General features: G+C 37.0%; 3 protein-coding genes across 5 annotated transcripts in view; 1 reads left to right on the forward strand and 2 right to left on the reverse strand.

The window, feature by feature from the left end:
• Positions 1 to 2,957, reverse strand: part of ttc7a (tetratricopeptide repeat domain 7A) — a 91,035-nt gene extending 88,078 nt beyond the window's left edge. For 2 of the 3 annotated variants that reach the window (XR_013819517.1, XM_079855035.1), the window contains exon 1: positions 2,796 to 2,957. Coding sequence is in view for 2 of the 3 variants with exons in the window: in XM_079855035.1 (XP_079711161.1) it covers positions 2,796 to 2,852 (57 nt within the window). In the remaining variant the exon portion in view is untranslated. The remainder of the gene's footprint in view (positions 1 to 2,795) is intronic. The other variant, XM_079855036.1, reaches the window with a different exon arrangement.
• A 535-nt stretch (positions 2,958 to 3,492) lies between these two features.
• On the forward strand, positions 3,493 to 9,796 carry mcfd2 (multiple coagulation factor deficiency 2, ER cargo receptor complex subunit). Its single transcript, XM_079855047.1, has 4 exons — positions 3,493 to 3,638; positions 4,117 to 4,293; positions 6,214 to 6,373; positions 8,074 to 9,796. Exons 2-4 carry the CDS (start codon positions 4,121 to 4,123, stop codon positions 8,203 to 8,205), a joined length of 465 nt encoding a protein of 154 aa, XP_079711173.1. The 5' UTR covers positions 3,493 to 3,638; positions 4,117 to 4,120; the 3' UTR covers positions 8,206 to 9,796.
• Positions 9,797 to 10,196: 400 nt separating this feature from the next.
• On the reverse strand, positions 10,197 to 18,428 carry prop1 (PROP paired-like homeobox 1; the record flags this gene model as incomplete). Its single annotated transcript, XM_079855708.1, has 3 exons — positions 10,197 to 10,577; positions 16,975 to 17,201; positions 18,359 to 18,428. 3 exons carry the CDS (start codon positions 18,426 to 18,428, stop codon positions 10,197 to 10,199), a joined length of 678 nt encoding a protein of 225 aa, XP_079711834.1.
• Positions 18,429 to 18,647: the final 219 nt, after the last annotated feature.

The following is an 18,647-nucleotide window of genomic DNA, read 5'->3' on the forward strand; positions in this document are numbered from 1 at the left end:
ACCTGTCCTGATCGCTACTGAGACAGTGGCGCCATCTAGCGGGCGATTTAAAATAACCTGTGCTTGACAGTTTTGATTGAGCATTTAATATACATCTACAATCTGCTAGATTTGAGGTTATCTATGCTGCTGGTGTACTCCTGAACGTCGACAAAATTAACCATTAGCAGATATATCAACAACTTTTAATCTAAAGTATTTATTTTCTTGGAAAATATATTAGAAATGTCCGACATCAGCCAAAACTCGAGCGTGTAAAATGATTGACAGACGAAGAGTATTTCTGAATGGCTACTAAGGGCGGTCCTCTATCTACGCTACTCTGCCTTTTCACGTTTGTTTTGTTTTAACCCCTTCAGACCTGAATTATGTTTTAGGTTTCTGAAAAATATAAAAGTACATTTTCCCAGCTCATGAGGCTTCTATAAATGAGACCAAATTAAAAAAAAATTAAAAATGTTTTGCTTTAATTGTAATTTTTTTTGTCCATTTCAATGGACGTCAGGTCAAAACAGGTGTACTTCACAAAAATGTACCAACATAAAATTAAATAATAAACATACAAATTGTTAGTATATACTTAAAGCTTTTTCTCAAGGTCAAAAACTTTTCAACAGTATACCATTTCAACTTTAATTTTGAGGTTTTTGTTTTACAGATTGCACATTGTTTGTAACAAACTAAATATCTTAGAATCAATCAATATGGTCATGTTAGAGCCATTTTCTTTGCGCATCTTTCTTTTTTATATCAAAAACTTGAACATTACAACATTTCAACTTTAATTGTAAGGTTTTTGCTTTATAGATCGCCCATTTGTTTATTCATAACAAAATAAACCTAGGAATCAATCAATGCATTCACGTTAGAGTAATTTACTGTGTGCATCTTTGAAACAATTTCTCTGTTAACGATTTTCTTGTATTTCTACAGTACATTACTGGCAGCACGGTTGCCATGCATGATGCATGTATTTCGATTTCCAGTAACTGTACTGTAATTCACTTTACAGTACACAAGATCAGTACTGTAAACTACCAAATAGTACTTTACTGTATTTGTACTGTATTTCGTCATTTGATCTGCTTTTGCTGGAATTAATTATGGTGTTGTACTGTAATATCTATATTGATAAATTACTGATAAATATTATTATAATTTTCAAAATAATTACTAATAATGATAATATTATATCATAATAATATAATATGTAGTTATTAGGAAATATAGGCTATAGTAGGAAAAAATATGGAAAGCAATGGCTATACTGTCAACTGTCTAGTTACCGACATTCTTCAAAATATCTTCTTTTGTGTTCAGCCGAATAAAGAAACTCATGATTTGGAACAACATGAGGATGAGTAAGTGATGACAAATATAATTTTTTGGTGTACTATACCCATAAAGGGATAGTTCACCCAAAAATTTTAATTGGCCCATGATTTACTCACCCTCAAGCCATCCTAGGTGTATATGACATCGTTCTTCTTTCACACGAATACAATTGGAGTTATATTAAAAAATGTCCTGGCTTCCAAGCTTTATAATGGCAGTGAATGGTTGTTTCTGTTTTGAAAGTCCATAAAAGTGCATCCATCCATGATAAAAGTGCTCCATGGCTCTTGGGGGTAAATAAAGGCCTATTGAAGCGAAGCGATGCGTTTGTGTAGGAAGAAATAATTCATTTTCAAGTTACGCTTTAGATTTATGTCAAATCCGTATGTTTCGTTTGGCCGAAAGCTAGTCCTTTTACTTTATAAAATTTTAAATACAGATATTTTTCTTACATCTCCATCTTCCTCATCATCACTCCACATAAAGTCAACATCTGAGATACTTCCATCAGCTATATGTTCAAGCACTTCAAGAACTATATATTCTGCATGAAAAAGTAAAAAAAAAATGTATCGGTACTGTGATATAGATTTTTTATATAAGAAATTTCAATCAGCATTACTGGACTTCAATTACTGGAATGTGATTTCAGTAACAGGCTTTTGAACCCACTGTCCATTCTAATGGACAGACACATTTGAAAAAATCCTGATTTAAAATTTGAAATTCTACAATCGATTTTTAACTTTAATTAATAAGTTCAATCTTTCTATTTTACATACAAACTATGAAATACTGACAAACATATCAAAAAATGTAAATAAAACCACAGAAAATGTTGCTTGCTTCTGTGTTTGGAGTGAAGTGCTGACATGCTTCTCTTCAAAGTAGTGTTTTTTTTCTATAATTACTACATGCAGAGCTTTACTGCCATTTGATTGGATGACAAGCGTCCAATCTAATGGACTGCAGACTTTAAACTAGGTGAAATGCTCCAGAAGTAAAAAAAAGGGGGGTTGACGTGATGTCCATTGTAATGGACGCAGGGTCTCTGAATGGGTTAAAAGAGCCTGAAGAAACAGCTGTGATCAGTGATATCTATTGTGAAATGATAAAGCGATATTGTGGGGGTAAGTTAGACACTTTTCGGAATACTAGCCTACATTATTGTCTGTCTAGTAGACAGACAATAATATAGTATTCCGAAAAACACATTTAAAGTCAGTAATTTGGTAGTTCATAAAATAAAGCGTCATACAGCTATCAAAATTGCATGGCTTTTAAAAACTCAATAAAAACTAAGAATAAAGTAATCATTCATCGACTGCCAATAATATATCCATTAAAATCTACATAGAGAAGAGGCTAGTCTAAGTTGCTAGGAAACATCAGGCATGTCTACGTTACTGGCTATTCTAAAAGTCACATTTCTACGTCACCAATAATATAATAAACCGAACCTCCAGCTGTCGGAAAATAGATTTGGCCCTCTCATTTTCTTTGTAGAGGTTTGCCATGCAGCTGACCGTGGTGATTGATTATCTAGGCACAAAATCATCATCCCTGAGAGTTATAGGTGCGCTCATTCATTCCTCCGCTTTGCTGCTGCGTGTGGATTAACTGTCCAGTGCGCGCGTGGCCTTATTATGACGTTTCACTCAAATCCAATCAGCGTGCAGCTGTCGTGTCCTGGAAAAAAAAAAAAGAAGAAGAAAATGTTTATTATTTATTAAATTATTTTAAAAATGTATTATTCCTGATATTTGTTTTAAACGAGAATGCAATGATGTAAACAAAGACTCGTCAAATTATTAAATTAAATTAAATTCTCCATCAGCATTTGCCTACTGAGCCACTCGAATTTGAGATATTTTCTTATTCTTTGAAATTTTGCTTTTTAGTTTGTAAAAAAGAAGATTCAGATTTTTTTGTGACCATTCTGAATTAGCTTTTGGCTAAATATTTTATACATAAATATAAGAGCAAATCGTATTTTAAAGTTTTTATTACCAAGGTAAAATTTGGTGTATATTTTTATATAGTGCATAATTTTATATAGTTTTTATTACATCCTACATCTTATTGTATTGTATTTTTTTACCGTGTCCACATAAAATAAAAAAATAAAAGCTACCGTGTCCAATCAGAGTTTAGCTGTCGTGTCCATGGGGTGAAAGGCAACTACGGCAAGCAAAAGCAGTCAGAAAGAACGGTGTTGAGTAAACATCAGCAGGACTTCAGTTACTCCACTGTGCCTGAATAAATAGGACGAATATTTACCCGTCAACTGTGATTCATAGCAGGTGAGTAAATTTGCATGTGTGTGTTGTTATATTGCTGTAAGGTGTATTAAGAGAGACGCAGAAAAGCGTTCAGATGACTGGGCAACACGTTAACTGTATGCAACTGTTGTTTGAGTGTCTAGACTGCTCTTCCTGTAATGTTTCAATATTCATATCTAACATATCTTTTTTAAATTTTCCACATAGATTCTATTCCGTATTCTGCTAGTAATGATGGAATTACTTTCCTCCACCATCTGTTTAGATTCCTCATTTTTCAAGTTCATCCATATGTCAGCCACATGAGCCCATTTCTCCGATTTATACTGCTTTTTTTATTATAGATATTCTGTGTAATCTTATCATAACGACTCTTGAAATGTGTGGTCAAATCATTGGTCCTCATTGGTCAAATACTTGTCAGTAAGGGCTGCTCCAGCTGCAGTATGAATGCTGTCATTCTTTTCTGGCATGAACTCTTATTACCTTGTGATTTCAGTGTAATGAGATTGAAAGAGAGGTCTGGGCAGCTCAGATTATGGAGCTGGTTCCTGCTCTGCTCCAGCTGTACTCTGTCTATATGGGCTCATGGAGGACAGCATGGGGAACAAGCTGCTTCAAATCAAGAGCCTCCGCCAATCATCCGGCTGGACAGGAACATGGTTCAGGATAAAGAGTAGGTGTTTTTTTTTTTGTTTTTTTGTTTTACTTTAAAACTGCTTTTAGAGCCTATGTATCCAAATTTAGTGAAACTGTTCTAGTGAAATGAATTTTTATAGCGTTTGTTGATTTTGATTGGATTCTCTCTGCCAAATGACCTCTGCACCGGAGCAGTCTGTCCTGATCTCTGATTTCAGCGAATAATATGTCAGAATAACAAAGGTCATACTTAATCCATCCACAAAAATCATCTTAATATTATTTTTCTTTACTATTTTAATAGTAACTAATAAATTATTATTATTATTTTGTAAATTCTAGTTGCATGTTCTGTATTAGAGAGAGAGAGAGAGAGAAAGAGAAAATAAAAGATGATACAGTTCCGAATACAGTTGAACCGAGAGTAATTTCGCACTGGCAACACACAGGTGTGAGTAACAGTGTTTTTACTATTGCTTTGTCTGAAACAGATCGTTTGATATGGACTCACTTTACTTTCACTTCACTGAAAATAATGAATATAAGAACGACAGTTTGACAAACAATGATACATTTATTAATTCATAATTAATTTACGCCAAACAGAAACACCTTAAGTTATCCTTTGTCAACTATAATTGCTGTGGTACCTCAACTCTATTTTCCACAACCAAGATTTACATACCTGTATGTAAGATGCATAAATGCTTCACAGTTGGCAAATGTTTTAACTATGTTACGAGATAAACATCTTTTTGTATTGTCTTTGTTTAAACACTTACGTAAAGTAATAACTTCCATATAAGACATAAGGAATAAATATAAATAAAGATGATTAATCACCATGCTGGACTATCCTTGGTTTTTGAGGTGTTAGTTCGTTGTCTTCTGATTTGGGATCAGACTTTGGCTCAAACATGTATGGTTGAATTTCACCGGTTGCCATTTCAACATCGGAAGTTTTCAAAACAATTCCACACGCGTAATGGCGGGACGTTGAAAATTATTTTAATATACAAAACTCATAGCAGTGGCCGTTTACTTCCAAGTGTTGAATGTGACATGCCAATCAAAATGAAGTGTTGGAAAGAGGGTCAAAAACAGGATAGAAAATGGCTTATTACTTTTAAATTAAGTTGTTGTTTTTTTATGTAAAAATCTTGCTGACATTGTAAGTGGACCTCAGAGAACATTATAAAATTTTACGAAATTGCACTTCATGACCCCTTTTAAAAAAAAAAAAAAAAAAAAAAACCTGAAAGCAATTTAAATTATTTTAAATTGTAATAATATTTCACAATGTAACTCTTTTTATTTATCAGATAAATGCAGCATTGGTGAGCAATGAGCATTAGAAATAAAGAAATAAAGTAATATTGTGGTAAAATAGAAATAGGCCCTTAGACTTTGTGGCCCTACTTGGGTATATAACAGTATATAAAGGATGTCAGTAGATTTATCAATAGAATGAAAGTTTACCCTATCTACTTTTCTTAATGCATCATGTAGATCGTATTGTGAATAATTCATCCGTGCTTATGTTATATTCTTAAAAAATATTTTTTACTTTGTCGTAGCTGGACCATCCGTTAAATGACAGACTTTTCTCTAGTGACAGCAGAACTTCTCCAATCATTTAGTCAAGTCAAACTCGCCCTGCAAACCTCCACTTTTGAGTGTAACAGCCACATCTCAAAATCCAAGCAACAACTAATGCACAGAACCAAGTTGTTGTTTTTTTTTTGTTTTTTTTGTTTTTCCATAATCAATTTCACTTGGATATACAACACAATACGAAAGAAAATATGTGTTGCAACTTCAGTTTTATCGTGACTTTGATCAACCAAAGGTTACAGTTATCGACTGATGCTGATCATCTTAAATTGGCCAAATACCAATCCACCTCTGGCTAATATTATTCCGTCTGTAATCTAACCTTTCTTCTGTTCTGTTGTAGCCACATCATGGAGCATTTAGAAGGGGTGATTGAAAAGCCGGAGTCGGACATGACACCTCAAGAGCTGCAGCTTCACTATTTCAAGATGCACGACTATGATGGCAACAATCTGCTGGATGGACTTGAGCTTGCCACTGCCATTACTCATGTGCATAGAGAGGTGTGTGCTCTAATTTTGAGCTTGACTTTATGCTGTGTACACTACCGGTTCAAAGTTTGGACACAACCTACTTAGAGCTGCACGATTAATCGTTTAAAGATTGCGATCTCGATTCAAACACCCACACAATCTTATTCCTAAATGACAATGATTTGGTTATAAATCATACTGGAACATTCAAATCTGCATTGGCGCTGTCACTGATCCAGTGAGAGAAATTGTGATGTATAGGTATAAAACAGCTTCACAAACAGCCTTTTCAACCACATAGTATCGTTATTTCTGACAATAATTCAGATTATCACAGAAGTACTGGGATAAACGTTTATTGTTCAGTCTACAGTAGTGATCAAAATAGAGCAGATCCTCTTTTGAAAGTAGCTTGACGCTTCAAATAGCTATTGTATCGACTAGGCTATGTGGCGACAAGTGCCTGTTAAAAAATGTATTTGTCATTGAATCATTGATTCAAGAGATTAGTTCAAAAATGCCGATTCATCAGTAATGAAACAAGTGAAGTATTTATGAGTGAGTCGTTGAATCATTAGCACTATTCGGACGGTATTAGTTTTACAAGGCTAGATGGAGTAATGTATTTTTACCACAGGACGTCTGTAATAATATTGGCCAATTCGCACGGGATAAGATATCTCAGTAAAACCAGTAGAAGTGGGAGGAGTAACTTGTCATGTGTGTATTACGTTGCTTCCTGATATCATGTGCGCAAGCACATAAAAACTATATTTTTTGGGATTGTGTTAGTAATAGGCCCTTACCTAACTCTAAAAGATGTTTCGTGCCTCTAACAAGTGCTTTCGATCTTCTTTCTGATCTGAATGGTATGTGGAAAACAGTGAGTTTTGCCACAGACTTGTCCCACCGCCTAGAACGCACCTAAATGTTTTTTCAAGCGCCTCCATACTTGAAAAACTGCGGAAAACTACTTTTAAACACGTGTATGTGTTTTTTTACGGAATATTTTCATACATATTTACAGCGGGTCTATTCGCACGGGATCAGTTTTACCTGAGGTAATTTTTCCGGACCTTTTTACAGAAGGTAAAAGTCATTGTAATCTTTACTGACATTGTCAAAATCACTGAGAAGCTCTGGTAATAATTACTTTACCCCACTTCTCCATGTTAAACCTATCCTGTCCGAATAGGGCTATTGATTCAAAAGATTTGTTTAAAAAACTGATTGATCCAGTAATGAAACAAGTGAAGTATTTATGATTGAGTCATTGAATCATTCATTCAAACCAATTTTAAAAAAATAATTAATTCTAATTCATTAAACATATTTTTAAATAGACTGCAGCTATTAATATTTTGTCAGAACCTCTAGTAAATTGTGTTATTTTATGTAGTCGTCTGTTTAGAATCATGGAAGAATCGGGATCAATTTGAAACGAACAAAAAAAATTTCAATTTATCCAGAATTGTGCAGCTCTAAACCTACTCTTTTTCATTTTTTTATTCTTTTTTAAAAAAATTATCATTATTAATTTATAATGACACATATAAATGTTTTTAATTTGTATGGGATTTAGTTTTAATTCGTTTTAATTTTTAATTAACATACTGCTTTTATAATCTTTCCCTAAGTACAATTGTATCAGCCTCTCCTTCTATCGTTTGTCATGTTTTATTCATTCCATTCAATTATAATTAGTATTGTCACTTGGCTTTGGTTTCCAGGAAAGAGGAGATGATAGCCAGCCAATGAAGGAAGAGGATCTCATCAATCTCATTGATGACGTCCTCCGAGACGATGACAAAAACAACGATGGCTACATTGACTATGCAGAGTTTGCGAGGTCTCTGGAGTAAAAGACGACGGGGACAACCGTGGCCTTACTGTGAATGCAGATTACCTCTGATGTACAAATCTCCAGCACATTCCTTAATGCGTGTCTGCGATTTCACAGGCACAGTATATTCATGCTTTAGTATAACCAGTATAAAATATGTCGTACAATGAAATCGTGAAGGGCATGTAGTGACATGAGATGTTTTGTATTTATGCCATCTGTGTAACATTAATTCATTGTTGCACTCACATCTGCATCTCTTATCAGAATGGGCCCTCGATGTATAAACTGCCAAATTTATTAGCTGTAAACAAGCATAAATTGTTATTATTGAATAAATGCTTTGCAGTGACACTCTCTTGCAAAGCTGATGGTTAAATAAAGCTAAAGTGGGATGTTATCGCTGCTCTGCTGAAGAATGATGGCAAACATGCACTCTTTCTGCCTTAAAGGGATTATCACTGTTACTGTCATTATGAAAATACCCTTTCAAAACGATCTGAAAGGACAGAACTTTCACATGTTGAGCACAGAACATCTAACTATGTAGATTTGGGTTTACCTAGATTTACATTGAAATGTGCAAAATGCTTGTTCGGACCTGGATGAATCCCACTGTAGAGCTAATGCTACTTTGGTTGGATTTAACAGCTACCATCTATTTGATGAAGTTGTCCATTTCTAGAACAGAAATAGAACTTGTGTCCACTAAAACATCAGGGTGAACTGATTTTCAGCTTGCTATAGAGTCTGAATTTACACAAAATGCCATATGGGTCAATGACATGATGCTGTTTTTGTTAGACAATTAAAATGCAATTCATCCATATACTAGTGACTTCCATAAGGAACAATAATTTTGATATTTTTTTTGAGGCATAAATAAAAATAAAAAAAAAGCTTGGGTGATGCAATTACCACAATATAATGAAGAAGAAAGCCTTATTATTAAAATAATGAAATTATTGAGAAGAAACCTTTAAGTATTTTGGTATACTATTGTTATTCCCTAGAAAAACATGTTTCTTACAAAACTGTTTATTATTATTTGGCAAAAAAATACTCTGCCAAATCAGTTGTTTGGTTCAACCAAAATGCAGAATTTTTTTCTTCTTTTTTTTTTTCTTGAAATTACAGTAAGGATAAAGGTTTGTAACCAGCAAAAAAGAGCACATTTCTAAGACCTTGGCACGTATGTTTTCAACAAAATATTTCAAAGATTGTCATTGACCCATGTCTGTTTATTTTACATACTGTACATAAAATGGCAAGAAGAACAGCATTTGACATAAACCATGTGTAATTTATTTCTACCAAATCTGTAAATCGTTATTGATGAATTGACTGAATAGAAATGTCATTTAAAAGCTCATAGGGTCTGTTGTACATTTCATATGAGATTAGAATGACATGTTCATAATGATCCTTATTTAAAGTCTACAGTGTAAACTGAACCTAGTTTAATTGTCACAGTTTAGTACTGATAAAGGAAATCAATATAAATGTAGTTATTTTTGTCTAGGGAGAAATAGCAATAATTGAGAGAAAATATGTTATGTGTGATTGCAAATATAATAAAGACAGAAAATGTCGATCTTGCTTTGTCATTGAAAAAAAACTTTATTTGTTCTGTAGCTTCTTATACAAAAGGAAAGATAATAGAGTGGTAACACTTTATTTTGATGGTCCCTTTTGAACATTCTGTTGACTATGAGTAACTTTGCAACTACATGTCAGCTAACTCTCATTAGAATATTCTGCTTTATATCTGCTAACTCTTTATTGTGATGCTCCTCCAACAGACATTCTCCTGACTATAAGTAACTTTGCAACTACATGTCAACCTATTCTAACCCTAACCCTACCAGTCTACTAATACTCTACTAACACTCTATTGAGAGATAGTAGACATGTAGGTGCAGCGGACCACCATTCATGTGTTGAAGGGACCATCAAAATAAGTGAAACCAAAAGAGTTTACGCCTACTCAATAACCCAGCAGCACTTCCTCTAGTTCCAGTGACTAGTGGTTTCCAGTGTTGACACAGAGGCCAGTGAGAGCACTGAAGTAGCGGATGGTCCAATGTTGCGCAGCTGATTGTACCAGTCGTCTGGCTGTCTGCTGGCTTGTGATGGAGCAGTTTCGGAGGGGCAGGAGAAATGACTGCTGGAGGTCGGATGGGGTGGGAAGCCACCAGGGGGCACCACTGAAGGGAATCGGGGGATGTGTGGCAGGGAATGGGGGCACTGGTACTGCCGCCCCATGGCAGAGGAAGACACACACATACTGCTAAAGAGAGAACCTCGCCCTGGCATTATGCCCACCGGCAGCACTTTCTGGGTGATACGATCCTGCTTCCGCTGCTTGGCACGACGGTTCTGGAACCATACCTGCAGCAGGGAGCGAAAAGCAGGCAGGTTTAGCTCAGAGTCAGATAGAGTAATCAGACCAGGGAGTCGAGGTTTGGCTGGGTAACATTGCAAATTAGCTGAAGATGCTGTAACAACACCATGTTGCCATTCGAAAGATAATTTTCTTTAGCAGCATTTAAATCACTAACATGTCAGTATATTAAAATTATGGAAGCTTGTTTCAGCCACAGAATAAAACATTTTAAAAGATAACTTATATCTTAGAGTTGGGGGTTTCCATCTCGCAATTCTGACTTTATCAATTCTGATAAAGTCAGAATTACGTGATACAAAGTTGCAATTGCGTGCTATAAAGACTTTTTTGCTCGCAATTACGAGTTTATATCTCGCAATTTTGACTTTATAACACGCATTTGCAACTTTATATCACGCAAATCTGAGATAAAAAGTAGCAATTACTTTTTTATTTTTTATTCTGTCGGACACAAGCTTCCATATATAATAGATATGGCCAAGAACCGCATCAATACAATAATCCAGACATATTTCCTAACCAGGTGTGATGCAATAAGTTTACAGCTAAGTGATTTGTCTGTCCACAGTGTGTGCAACATGGCACAATTAACAGGGGCCGGATTTATATCTAAGAATACAAATCTCTGTAACGGCTATTTTCTTCTAATTTTCTAACATAAGTCGACATGAAATGGAAAGTTGCAATCGTCTGTTCTTCCCTATTGTGCCGTATATTAGAATGGCTTCTCAAACAAGAAAAAATGTGGGGTTGTACCTGATTTTGTCTGATTGGGAATGGGGATTGGATTGTTGGATAGTGGTTTGCTATTGCTATGATCTCATGTGAGTGACAGGTTGTCTAGCCCTCGCGCCAGTAAACACGTTATTAGACAAAGAAGAGTTAGAGAGATGTCATTGAAAGTGGAAGGGGAAGTTATTGTGTTTAAAGATTTTGATCCAAATAGTTTTAATCCAAAAAAATAACGAATACCCAATTTAACATAATTAAACTCAAACGACATGGAACAATGAGCAAACAGAACTCAGGGTGCAATTTTATAATTAACAGGAACTGAAACAGATGTAGGGTAAATAATCTAATGATCAGGAACACAGGCAAATAGAAACAGAGCAAACAAAACCAAAACAAAATAAAACCATTATACAATTACATAATATTACAAGGGCACTTGAATAAAGTAAACAAATAAAAACATGGTCACGGATAAATCAGTTATAACAAATACTGCAATATTTCATAAAAAATAATTGTCTATATTTAATTTCAAGGCGACACACACACAGTGTTTTAACTATTTAAAACACTGTGTATTAAAAATGTGATATTGAGTAAAACCAACTCCAAAGTCATTTTCTTCTTTAGAGAGAAATAAGATGTTCTTAAGAAAATATTTTCTTGCAAACTTTTTTGAATTGATCTTAAGAAATATCTTCTTTTTTAAAGGGATAGTTCACCCAAAAATGAAAATTCTGTCGTCATTTACTCACCGTCCTCTTCAGAACACAAATGAAGAAATCTGAGAGCTTTCTGCCCCTTCGTTGACCGCTACGCAACTACCACATTGACGTTTCAAAAAGTTCATGAAGAGATCATAAAAGTAATCTATATGAATTGAGAGGTTTAGTCCAAAATTTTCTCAAGAGCCTTAATCGCTTTATATGATGAACATATTTAATTCACTATTCACATAAGCTTTTATTCACATATAAACATTGATCAGCGAGCATAAACAGAAGCTCAACCGAACCTCACACGAGAATTCTCACACGAGAATTAACCTCATTGGATCTTGTGAAAGCTCAAATGTGCTGCGTAACACGAGAATGAACTTCATTCGTTCTTGTGGAAGCTCAAACGTGCTGCGTAACACACAAGAATGAACTTCATTGGTTCTTGCAAAAGCTCAAACACGCTGCGTAACACGATAATGAACTTCATTAGTTCTTGTGGAAGCTCAAACGTGCTGTATAACACGAGAATGAACTTCATTGGTTCTTGTGGCAGCTCAAACGTGCTGTATAACACGAGAATGAACTTCATTGGTTCTTGCTGAAGCTCAAACGTGCTGCGTAACACGAGAATGAACTTCATTGGTTCTTGCAAAAGCTCAAACGCGCTGCGTAACACGAGAATGAACTTCATTGGTTCTTGCAAAAGATCAAACGCGCTGCGTAACACGAGAATGAACTTCATTGGTTCTTGCTGAAGCTCAAACGCGCTGCGTAACACGAGAATGAACCTCATTGGTTCTTGCGGAAACTCAAACGTGCTGCGTAACACGAGAATTAACTTCATTGGTTCTTGTGGAAGCTCAAACGTGCTGCGTAACATGAGAATGAACCTCATTGGTTCTTGTGGAAGCTCAAACGTGCTGCGTAACATGAGAATGAACCTCATTGGTTCTTGTGGAAGCTCAAACGTGCTGCATAGCACGAGAATGAACCTCATTGGTTCTTGTGGAAGCTCAAACGTGCTGCGTAACATGAAATGAACTTGATTGGTTCTTGTGGAAGCTCAAACGCGCTGCGTAACACGAGAATGAACCTCATTGGTTCTTGTGGAAGCTCAAACGCGCAGCGTAACACGAGAATGAACCTCATTGGTTCTTGTGGAAGCTCAAACGTGCTGCGTAACACGAGAATGAACCTCATTGGTTCTTGCGGAAGCTCAAACGTGCTGCGTAACACGAGAATGAACCTCATTGGTTCTTGCAAAAGCTCAAACGAGCTGCGTAACACGAGAATGAACCTCATTGGTTCTTGTGGAAGCTCAAACGCGCAGCGTAACACGAGAATGAACCTCATTGGTTCTTGTGGAAGCTCAAACGAGCTGCGTAACACGAGAATGAACCTCATTGGTTCTTGTGGAAGCTCAAACGTGCTGCGTAACACGAGAATGAACCTCATTGGTTCTTGCAAAAGCTCAAACGAGCTGCGTAACACGAGAATGAACCTCATTGGTTCTTGCGGAAAATCAAACGTGCTGCGTAACATGAGAATGAACCTCACTGGTTCTTGTGGAAGCTCAAACGCGCTGCGTAACATGAGAATGAACCTCATTGGTTCTTGTGGAAGCTAAAACGTGCTGCGTAACATGAGAATGAACCTCAGTGGTTCTTGTGGAAGCTCAAACAAGCTGCGTAACATGAGAATGAACCTCATTGGTTCTTGTGGAAGCTCAAACAAGCTGCGTAACATGAGAATGAACCTCATTGGTTCTTGTGGAAGCTCAAACGCGCTGCGTAACACGAAAATGAACTTCATTGGTTCTTGTGGAAACTCAAACGTGCTGCGTAACATGAGAATGAACCTCAGTGATTCTTGTGGAAGCTCAAACACGCTGCGTAACATGAGAATGAACCTCATTGGTTCTTGTGGAAGCTCAAACGAGCTGCGTAACACGAGAATGAACCTCATTGGTTCTTGCAGAAGCTCAAACGTGCTGCGTAACATGAGATTGAACCTCAGTGGTTCTTGTGGAAGCTCAAACGTGCTGCGTAACACGAGAATGAACTTCAATGGTTCTTGTGGAAGCTCAAACGTGCTGCGTAACATGAGAATGAACCTCATTGGTTCTTGTGGAAGCTCAAACAAGCTGCGTAACATGAGAATGAACCTCGTTGGTTCTTGTGGAAGCTCAAACAAGCTGCGTAACACGAGAATGAACCTCATTGGTTCTTGCAGAAGCTCAAACAAGCTGCGTAACATGAGAATGAACCTCAGTGGTTCTTGTGGAAGCTCAAACGTGTTGCGTAACACAAGAATTAAAGGGTAAGTTCGGTATTTTACACTTAAAGCCCTGTTTACAGATCGTTTCTGATGAAATAGAACGGTTAAGATTAAAATTTGGACACATGCTGCTGTCCCGAGAATTTTAGGTTTCTTTCGCTTTCCCCAAAACCTCTAGAATGGGTGTATAGGTGCACTGGAACAATCCTTCATAAAACGCATTAAACTTTCGTTTACAAAGACGTGAAACTCACCGAGTGGTCAGGGGTGTCCACTGATATGCTCACACAAAAATCGCTGCAAAAGATGCTTTCCAACAGGTGTTTTACCATTCGTTGTAAAACTGTGGATCTATTTTTCCAAACGTCTCACACCCGTAGATTCTTCCGTTGAGAGCTTGAATAATAGACACTCCAGCCCAGTTGGTGGCGATAATGCACCTTTGCCAATTGCAAGCAAACCGCTGGCATTTCATTGAATACACAGAAGCAGCAGAAGAAGAAGCGGCGGAGTAATACCGTACCTCAACACAGCACATTCAATACAAGTCAATGGAGTTGGACAAAAACTACGATAAAACCTGTTGGAAAGCATCTTTTGCAGCGATTTTTGTGTGAGCATATCAGTGAACACCCCTGACCACTCGGTGAGTTTCACGTCTTTGTAAACGAAAGTTTAATGCATTTTAGGAAGGATTGTTCCAGTGCCCATAGGCTGCCATTGTGTAGGTGGGGGGGGGGAAGCGAAAGAAACCTAAAATTCTCGGGACAGCAGCATTTGTCCAAATTTTAATCTTAACCGTTCTATTTCATCAGAAATGATCTGTAAACAGGGCTTTAAGTGTAAAATACCGAACTTGTCCTTTAACCTCATAGGTTCTTGAAGAAGCTCAAACGTGCTGCGTAACACGAGAATGAACCTCATTGGTTCTTGTGGAAGCTCAAACAAGCTGCGTAACACGAGAATGAACTTCAATGGTTCTTGTGGAAGCTCAAACGTGGTGCGTAACATGAGAATGAACTTCAATGGTTCTTGTGGAAGCTCAAACATGCTGCGTAACATGAGAATGAACCTCATTGGTTCTTGTGGAAGCTCAAACGTGCTGCGTAACATGAGAATGAACCTCATTGGTTCTTGTGGAAGCTCAAACGTGCTGCGTAAGACGAGAATGAACCTCATTGGTTCTTGTGGAAGCTCAAACGTGCTGCGTAACATGAGAATGAACCTCATTGGTTCTTGTGGAATCTCAAACGTGCTGCGTAACATGAGAATGAACCTCATTGGTTCTTGTGGAAGCTCAAGCAAGCTGCGTAACATGAGTATGAACCTCATTAGTTCTTGTGGAAGCTCAAACGTGCTGCATAACACGAGAATGAACTTCATTGGTTCTTGTGGAAGCTCAAACGTGCTGCGTAACATGAGAATGAACCTCAGTGGTTCTTGTGGAAGCTCAAACGTGCTGCGTAACATGAGAATGAACCTCAGTGGTTCTTGTGGAAGCTCAAACGTGCTGCGTAACATGAGAATGAACCTCATTGGTTCTTGTGGAAGCTCAAACGTGCTGCGTAACATGAGAATGAACCTCATTGGTTCTTGTGGAAGTTCAAACGTGCTGCGTAACACGAGAATGAACTTCATTGGTTCTTGTGGAAGCTCAAATGTGCTGCGTAACACGAGAATGAACTTCAGTGGTTCTTGTGGAAGCTCAAACGTGCTGCGTAACATGAGAATGAACCTCATTGGTTCTTGTGGAAGCTCAAGCAAGCTGCGTAACATGAGAATGAACCTCATTGGTTCTTGTGGAAGCTCAAACGTGCTGCGTAACACGAGAATGAACTTCAATGGTTCTTGTGGAAGCTCAAACGCGCTGCGTAACATGAGAATGAACCTCATTGGTTCTTGCGGAAGCTCAAACGAGCTGCGTAACACGAGAATGAACTTGATTGGTTCTTGCAGAAGCTCAAACGCGCTGCGTAACACGAGAATGAACCTCACTGGTTCTTGCGGAAGCTCAAACGTGCTGCGTAACACGTGAATGAACTTCATTGGTTCTTGCGGAAGCTCAAACGTGCTGCATAACATGAGAATGAATGACGTCAAGCGAACATACTTGAGCTTCTGTTTACCACAACTGATGTGTGAGTTGATGAATGTTCATATGTGAATAAATGTCTAAATTCAATCTGTTCATAAAGTGATCCTAAGAGAATATTCGGACTAAACCACTCAGTTCATATGGATTAGTTTTACGATCTCTTTATGAGCTTTTTGAAGCATCAAAATGGTAGTTTTGTGGACTGTCAATGGAGGGACAGAAAACTCTCAGATTTCATCAGAAAAATCTTCATTTGTGTTCCGAAGATGAATGAAAGTCTTACGGGTTTGGAACGGCATGAGGGTGAGTGAGTAATGACAGAATTTTTATTTTTGGGCGAACTATGTCTTGAAGAAGATTTCAATGAATCTGGCTCCAGAATATTAAACAAATGCGACGAGCATTGTGAAGCAGTTGAAACAGAAACCAAACTGTCACACAATGCTATCACAGCTAGTTTTCTATCCACATATGTTGCTGTGTCACTGTAAATCACTTTTTAACATCCCTAGGAACATTTATTTCAGTTACATGTAACTATATCTGTTCAGTTACCTGTATGCGAGCCTCGTTGAGTTTGGTAGCTCTCGCGAGCTCCTCTCTAAAATAGATATCAGGATAGTGGTTCTGTCTGAAAGCTAACTCCAGCTGTTCCAGCTGCTCACTGCTGAAGGTAGTTCGGTGTCTCCTGCGGGACGGTGAAGGGTACGGTCTTGCTCGCCCTCCGCCACCCCTGGTGCTCTCAGATGTCTCAGAATCTTCTCTTGGGTGATTTTGAACATCTGCATCCAATAAGGTGAAATTCAAGGAGGTGAATTCATTATGAGTAGACTTCTTTGTCACTCCTAAAGATTTCTAAGATTTTAAAGACTTTGTAACTTCCAAAAAGAAAGAATCTTGACTCAGGTCTCTCTCTCTGGTTACAAGCAATTTCCTATTGACAGTGAGAGTTCATCAACCACTGCCACATCTGAGATGTTGGATTTGCAGGTACTCTTCTCTCAAATGATGTTCACTGAAGACGGAGGATTTAAGAGCTTTAATGCTTCTAAACAAACGTCCAGGAACTCAAAAGACAGAAGGCTTTGCCACCTAAACTCAATATCGTGAGAGAGCGGCATGCCAGAACCCTGAGGATTACGCTCAGCTTAAGCAAACAATGGCCAAAAAGTGACTAATTTGTCAAATTGTGGGACTCTTGGTTTTCAGGGGCTATTCACTTTAGTGTGGAGGGTTGGAATTGGTAGGATGTTTGAGCGTCATACTGTACCAAATGGGTTATGAAAATACAGCTCCAAAAAAGTGACTGAAACATGGGATCTCGAGTCTGAGACGACAGATGGAAATACTTCTATTTCACCTTTTTCTAATTTAATATAATATTTTCAATGCAGCTTGTATTTCAGCATTAACATTAATTGAGAACATTTTATTATAAAAAAAAACAATGCATCTGAATTTCAATTGTTCAAATGACTCCCGCTGTTTTCTTTAATGACAATTTGACAAAAATAGATTAGGAAATTCATGTTAGGTATTATTAAACGTACAGCCACCTTGGGAGTGAAAATAAAATAAAATAAAAACCTCAAGACTAAACACAATACAGCAATGCTGGCTTACATATTAATGTAAATTATTGTTTTAATTTTGATATTATCCTTACAATCAAAAAAAACAAAACAAAAAAAAAAAACACTTTGAACACTTGCTTTTCTATTTTCTCTTTTACTTGTATATGTGCTCTAGCTCTATACTCTAGTTTACTCTTGAAAGTTGCTATTGCAGTATGATAAATTGCTTCTAAATAAATTCTTTATTTGTAAGTTGCATTAGATGAAAGCATCTGCTAAAAGACTAAATTGTAAATATTTTTCATATCTCGATCATGTTTAATGCTAGATTATTTCTGTAGGCCTAGTAAATGTAATATTCTTACCTGCACTTGAGCTAACCGTGACCTCAGAGTAATTTTCAGAGAACTGTTGCTGAGGTTTGTCTGTGTCCATTTCAAACTCTCTCTGGGCTGCAGGCAGGATTGAGGTTTGACCCCCGTCCTAACCGAGCCATGCTTTTTCACTGCAATCTAATGTGACATCACAGAGCAGTCACACCTCTCACCTAGCCATACATGATGAAGCCCACAGTAACCTGTTACTGTCAGTGTCAATTGTAAAATAAAATTAATGTAGTACTGTTGACATAATAATGACGCATGTGTGAGTAAA

Source organism: Squalius cephalus (assembly GCF_949319135.1).
Source record: "Squalius cephalus genome assembly, chromosome: 21".
Classification (NCBI taxonomy): Eukaryota; Metazoa; Chordata; class Actinopteri; order Cypriniformes; family Leuciscidae; genus Squalius; species Squalius cephalus.